Raw genomic sequence first — 7330 nt, forward strand, 5'->3', positions numbered from 1 at the left:
AGGTACACTTTGCAAAAGCAATTATGACAGATCCACTGAGCATTTTATCGTGTCTTTGCAATTTCTTATTTTATTAATGAGTTTAAGAAAATCTAAAAGAAACTTGCTGATATTTCCTTTGAATTCAAAAAATCTTAATTTTGGGAAGTGTCTCGTTATATTGCTAACGTTAACCTTATATTGTTATCGTTTTTTTTTTTACTAATACTTAGGCTGTAACTTGTACTAATATGATAATGGATGCGATATGTAATCTAAGTCCGAAATAAAGATTTTTTATTATTATTATTATTATTGCAGTTCATTGACCTTCGTAGACGTAGCGTAGCCTAGCAATTTTATACTCTAATACGGCCGGTGCAATCTGTCCGAGTACATTTTGACCAGAATAAACGTCATAGTAAAAAAATAAACACGCGACCTGGGTCGCCAAGGTTCGAAGTGTGATTCCCAAATCTATAGTTTACTTAGTGATTATGAATTGGTATCGCTCGAACGTTTCAGTACTCGGGCAAGCGTTGCGGCGCGCGCGCTAGTCGCCATACTTATGAAAAAAAAACACGGTGTTCACAACAATAATGCGGAACCTTGCCAAATTATTCTATTATGTGTCATTTACATTCCTCTTATTATTTTTATATTACACAGTGAAAGAACTCAGAAACACTAAACAAGTATTATTGGCAGATAATAGATTAATCGAATTAGAACAAAATCTAGAAAAGCTTGTGGACAAACTAGAAAAAGATGTGAATAATAGTGCTAAAAGTGATCTTAAATATATTTTACAGTGGACGAATTCAAAGAATGTGCCATTTGTGTATATGGGTGTAGGTCAGCAAGGATTTATAGATAGAAAGTGTAAATATACTAACTGTTTTGTTACTGATGACCGGGATTACCTCGGAGATGTTACCAAGTTCGATGTCATTGCGTTTGCAGGGACTGAAGTTGTTTACATGAATGAAAATAGACTACCGAAAACGCGATCACCGCATCAAAAGTATGCTTTTACAAATATAGAATCTGCTGATAACTATCCTGCTTGCACTAATCGGTTCGACAACTTTTTCAACTGGACGTGGACTTATAGATTAGACTCGGAAACGAAATGGGGCTACTTGATTGTAAGGGATGCGGAAAATAATATAATAGGTCCAAAAACAGAGATGCATTGGATGAAGTTTGAAGACATGGACCCTATTAATGATACTTTAAGAGTAAAGCTGAGGAATAAGACTAAAGCTGCTGCATGGTTTGTGTCTAACTGTAGGTCTAGGAGTGGCCGGGAGAATTTTGTTAAAGACCTACAAAAAGCTCTTAAGCCTTATGATTTAACTGTAGATATCTATGGCAAATGTGGTCCACTGAAATGTGAACGTGACAAAGAAGCAGAATGCAACGATATGGTAGAAAGGGACTATTACTTCTACTTGTCGTTCGAGAATTCATTTGCTGAAGACTACGCGACTGAAAAATTGACGTATGGTTTGCAGCATAATGCAGTACCAATAGTTTATGGAGGTGCTAACTATACGAGGTAATTTGCTAATAATGATTTCAAATAACATTTTATTATTATTTTGGTATACATTTAATTCATAAATAAAATGTGAGTTTGACTGACAATTATTTATTGTGCCAGATTATCGTATAGTGCATTAGCTGTTGTTAATTGTGTAGCGGAAAAGATATATCTATTTTAAATATTTTAAACCTAGTAGGTCAAGTACCTAAGACAGATACATTCGTAAATAAAATTGATCCGTTTATAATGTATTGCAACTGTTGCCTAAATTTACTAATGATTTATATTTTATAATATTATATTATAATGGTCACGTAGGTACCTAAGACAGACAGATTTGTAAATAGAAATGATCAGTTTATAATGTATTGTAACTGTTGACTAAATTGACTAATGATTTATCGACATAGTGTTATCAACGTTACATGCTAAATTGGAGATACAATCAATAATGTAACGATAAGCTCGTGAAGTCACGATTTCATTTGTGTGTGCATAATCTTTTTAATTAATTTTCCAGGTTTATGCCAGATGGGATCTATTTGAATGCCAGGCAGTTGGGACCCGAAGCCTTAGCCAAAAAAATGAAACATCTCATAGACAATCCTGACGAGTACGAGAACTTTTTTCGATGGAAAAAATACTATTCATTCCACAGAAGATTTGAAAGCGTAGAGACTGACGACTACTGTGGTTTTTGTATACTTTTGAATAATGAAGCAATGGTTAAAAAAACATCGATATATAAGAATTTTAAACAGTGGTGGAATCCTTCTAACCGATGTCCATGATTTCATTGAACAATAGCTATTATTCTATGTTTGTTGAGTATTACGGAGATGATCTCGTGAACCATATGTTTTATTTACTTATTTCGAGGTTTTTAGATACTAAGGCACAAGTACATATATTAAAATAAAATATGGTAAATAAAACATGCGGTTTCTCTAGAATTTCCTAATTGAAAAAAATATGAAAACGATGAATGTTTGTAGAATTGAAAATATTTCTGTGATTTGATATGCCAGTAAATTATAGTTAGTCATATTATTAATGTGTAATTTAGTATTATGGGTGTGTACTTTTTGTATTCAATATTTTTGTTATCAATGCTATAAACGCAAATGTATTTTGTATTTCAAAGTGGTTGTGAGTCAGCTTTAAACTGTGGTAGTTTTATTTCCTTAAGATACAATGTTTGTATTCAAGTGCACTGACGCAGTTTACCGAGAAAAGTTAATGCAGAGAACTTACCAAACTAATATGTATATGCACCTAGCTGTCATACAGTACTTTTTTAGTGTGGTCTTTTTAAATATCTCATTCTTTCACATTAAATCAGGTGGACGGATTTTTGGATGACAGTTTATGTTTTGACAAAAAGTTTGATTTAATTTTTATATAATGTAGATCCAAACACACTCGGAATTCACGCCTATTATATAAACACGAGGTAAAAATAAAATATAATTACGAGGTTTTATCCTTATTCGAGGAAACCGTTCGTAGATACAGTCGAGGGCATAAATAAGTAACTATAGCGCCATATCGTCAAATAAAAATCGACCTTGCGGTTAGTGGTTTTTCGGTCTACCTCGTTATTTTGACGTCAATTGATGTTAAACCATAAGGCGTAGTTATTAGCAGTGCTCTTGAATTTGATAAATAATGTTTAGTTTAAGAAAAGACAACTATTACAACTTCGATGGCTTTATAAATTAAAGAGTTATAGTCAATCAAAAATTAATACACACAGAATGATTGCCCTACACCCTAACCCTATATTATTCCTCCTCATCGGTTTCGATGACGGCGACCCCAAAAACTATCCTGTGAATTAAGACGCCTATTATGGGCTCTGATATGGCTGGCTAGGCCGAATTTACTTTTAAATACTCTCCTACGACGCGTGACAGTACAGTACAGTTGCCCAGTTGAGTTGTATGTGTACCTACGTGTAGGAGGACTTAGGTCTTTCTTTACGTAAATGGCGTTTTACATCTAACGCCGTAAGACATTTCCTCGTCAAATAATTTGATGCCTTTCGAGATGGTATGGTGATAACCGTTTGAGCACATCCTTAAAGCGCAGGTGCTGTCCGCCATGCTTCCGTTTGCTTTCCGTCAACTCAGAGTAGAATACAGCTTCAGGCAAGCGGCGGTCATCGATTCGAAGGACATGCCCGCTCCATCCAAGCTGCCGTTGCATCAAGAGAGCTTCTATGCCATGCATTCTAAAACGACGTAGCACCTCAGAGTTAGAAACGTGGTCTTGCCACTTAATCCTCAATATGCATCTTAGACACCTTAGGTGGTAACGGAACCCTACCCTACACTGTGCGTGGCCCTACACGCACTTTACCTACTTTATTCCCCTTGACCAGTTTTTCTATTTCATCAAAATGTATTTATACCAGGTACACTATAATCGGCTGATAGGCAGGTTCCCTGTGGATTTTGGCGAGGTATCTAAACTACCACAGGTTACTGAAATGGTTCACAAATAGGCAAAACCGTTTCAAAGCTGTGGCGGTTGACCGCAGAATCGGAACGTTGTTAAAGCAGCTTGGAGCATAGTCAAGCAGAGGTGTCATGTGTATTTATTTGTTCAGCTAAATCATCATCATTAGATGGAAGATGTCGATAATTGAACAGAGGCCACCCAACAATAAAATTATCGACAACTTCCCAGCTGCATTCTCAGTCCTGTTACTCTCGATGTCATCGGTTCACGGTGTGCCTGTACCTATTAGTTATTCTGTTCTGCTACGTCTTTCGGTTCGTGGTCGCCATTCGAGACCCTTTTATGTAACTTGCAACGTGTACGAATGAAAGCTTGTAAGTTGTGGTTTAAAAATGCCAAAGAAATTTTCATATTCAAGCTGAAATTTGGCATAGTTATGTAAGGTTGGTAGCCATACAATAATGTAGTTGGAATGGAACTGACAGATATTTCATATACTTACGTCAAAAAAAAAAGTGACAGACACTGCATTCCACGATCGCTCTGTACCTATGCAAACAACGAAAGAGAATTACACTAACTAGTATGACCGCTGGTCATGAATATAATATTGCTGAATCTTAGACTTCTCCGGTTGGTTTAATGCGCTAAGTTAACCCGCGTTATCTATGAACTGACCGAATTTCAGCTTTTATGTAATGAAAATTGAGCGTGTTGATGTATATGTCGGCGGCCGATCGTAAAATCCGCCAGATCACGAAAATCCTAGGCATATCGTGGAATGGCGCCATTTCATGAATTAACTAAGGGACATCCACCATAATTATCGTTCAAAACTCACCGTCACGCCAGATCACGAAAATCCTAAGCATATCGTGGAATGGCGCCATTTCACGATTTGGCTAAGGGACATCCGCCATATCGTTCAAAACTCACCGTTTAACGATTTGCCTAGTGACGTTTAGGCAGATCATGAAATTCCTAGGCATATCATGAAACGCCGCCATTTCATGATATGCCTAAAAGTTTGCCAGGCATATCACGGTACGCGGAAGTACGCGGAACAAAATCCGAATTTAAAACATTCTCTTCAACTTTCGTGGCACTACCTATCTATACCAATGAATCCACGTGAAATAAGAGTATGAAACTCGGTATACCTACTTAGTAACATTATCTAATAAATTCCATGCCTAGTCATGCAAAAGGCACTAGTCACATTGATACATCCTGTTTAGATTGGAATTTCCTAAAACTACAGGCACTCGAACGGCGATAAGGTTACATTACTCAATCAAACTTAAAATAATTTTTGTATCTCTTCATCTCTAAATAATGTAAAATAATCGCTTCCCGCTGTCCTTTTGTGTGTATGTAAGTTTAGATCTTTTTAATTAGGCAAACGATTTGAATGCTGTTTTCACCATCAGTATGATAATTTTTCACAGACAGTTTATATTTACAATATAATATACAACTAGCGCCGCGCCCGGTCTTGCGCGTGTGTTATTTTAGGGAAAGAGAGGTGAAAACTTTTAAGTTACCGCTTTTGATTGTAGACTGTCTTTTTCAAATCGTATTTTCAAAGTTGTACCCACGCGAAGCCGGTGAATTCAATCAATCATAATTTAATCATAATTATAATATGTAGTAAATAAAATATCGCATTCACAGCAAAAAAAATATATAATGATTTTCCAAAATGGCCAAAATGTTTTTGTGTCTTGTGCCCCAAGGCCTCCGTATAGCCTAAGAGGGCACTGACTTTGGCCTACCTACTGCCATGGCCTACCAATCCCTACAAGCTATATTTAATACAAAAAAACAGCAATAGATAGCACTACTATTAACATGTGTAAATTATAAAATGTGAATAAGCCGAATTAAGTAGAAATCGTCCCATCCGACGAAAAAAGTCACTTCTGCAAAATTGTTACTTTTCACTACGGGCATTTGAATTTTCGCTTAGTTTAATTTGATTATAGCTTTGTAAGTAATAGGAATTCGTCAATGCAATTAAGTATAGTTCTTACTAGAGTTGTCAGGATTACTTTATGTAGTATTTAATTTTTTTAGAGTTACAAGGATCATTCTACTGGGTCTTAAAGTAATATGTAACTGTTTTCGTGTGAACGACAGCCAAAAATTCGGTGTTAAGAGAATATAGAACTATCTTTGTCGGAGTTTGACTTTGTGAACCGAGGTCTATAGGCATATGAAACTTTATTCCTCGGATATTTTGATAATTTTTTCAACAACATGTGACTATTTATCTATCTATCTTCTACGCCGTTAGCAATAGAGTCATGTTCAGATATTTTTTATCAAATTTTGCTTACATGTTTATGAACTCGACTGTACGTGATTATTCGCAATGACGAAATAAATAATAATTAATGCTTATTACAAACGACATTGCCCATTAGGTACTCACAATATGACACTTGTTCCTTGTGCTTGTTTGTTATGATCGCACATGAAAATTATATAAAAAGTTTAAAAAAATAATTTTCATCATCATCGCAGGAATGTCCACTCTTGATGACATAGGCCTCCCCCATAGCCATCTAGTTTGCATCCACCGTGAACTCGCCGCTTAACTAGGTCATCCTTCCATCTCGTTGGAACTTTTCGGCCCAACAGCCATACGTTCTCCATCCTATATGGCCTGCCTATTACCACGACTTCAACGAGCTAATTTGTTTGGCCATGTCGATAATGGTGACCCTTGTTCTTCTACATATCTCCTCATTTCTAATTCGATCTCGTAGAGAAATCCCGAGCATAGCTCTCTCCATAGCTCGCTGAGCAACTCTGAGCCTATTTATAAGGGCTATAGTGAAGCACCACGTCTCCGATCCATATGTATTGTCATCACTGGCAACACACATTGGTTTAAAAAGACTTTCGTCTTAAGGCACTGAGGAATTTTGAACGAAAAGACATTGCTGAGTTTTCCAAACGGTGCCCATCTGTGTTGGATTCGACGATTGGTCAATCTTCTCGAAGTTGAACTTACCTAATTTGACGGTTTTCCTATGTATACATATGCGTCAACAACTTCAAGAACCGAATTCTCAACCAAAATAGGAGTAGACACCTGTTCTTGACACTCGATTGAGGTTTTCGAGTAGCGTACTGAGTTCTTCCATCGACTTTGCCATAACCACGATATCGTCGGCAAACCGAAGGTGAGTGATGTATTCGCCGATGAGATGCCTAGTCCTTTCCATTCCAGAAGCTTGAAGGCGTCTTCGAAAGCGGCAGTAAACAGTTTCAGAGATATGACATCTACGTATCTTACGCCTGTTTTCAAAGGAATCGCATTCGAATTCTGTT

At 36.6% G+C, this 7330-nt stretch overlaps 1 protein-coding gene across 1 annotated transcript; it reads left to right on the forward strand.

Moving 5' to 3' along the window:
* Positions 1-516: 516 nt before the first annotated feature.
* LOC141429185 (alpha-(1,3)-fucosyltransferase C-like) lies at positions 517-3299 on the forward strand. Its single transcript, XM_074089444.1, has 2 exons — positions 517-1540; positions 2049-3299. Exons 1-2 carry the CDS (start codon positions 579-581, stop codon positions 2317-2319), a joined length of 1233 nt encoding a protein of 410 aa, XP_073945545.1. The 5' UTR covers positions 517-578; the 3' UTR covers positions 2320-3299.
* The last annotated feature ends 4031 nt before the right edge of the window (positions 3300-7330 follow it).

Source organism: Choristoneura fumiferana, chromosome 6 (assembly GCF_025370935.1).
Source record: "Choristoneura fumiferana chromosome 6, NRCan_CFum_1, whole genome shotgun sequence".
Classification (NCBI taxonomy): domain Eukaryota; kingdom Metazoa; phylum Arthropoda; class Insecta; order Lepidoptera; family Tortricidae; genus Choristoneura; species Choristoneura fumiferana.

What these genes read in the sequence shown, in the direction of transcription:
- LOC141429185 (XM_074089444.1), top strand. Translation starts at nt 579, where the DNA reads ATGCGGAACCTTGCCAAATTATTCTATTATGTGTCATTTACATTCCTC. An exon ending in GGAGGTGCTAACTATACGAG is followed by an intron (nt 1,541 to 2,048) that starts GTAATTTGCTAA and finishes TTAATTTTCCAG; the next exon opens with GTTTATGCCAGATGGGATCT.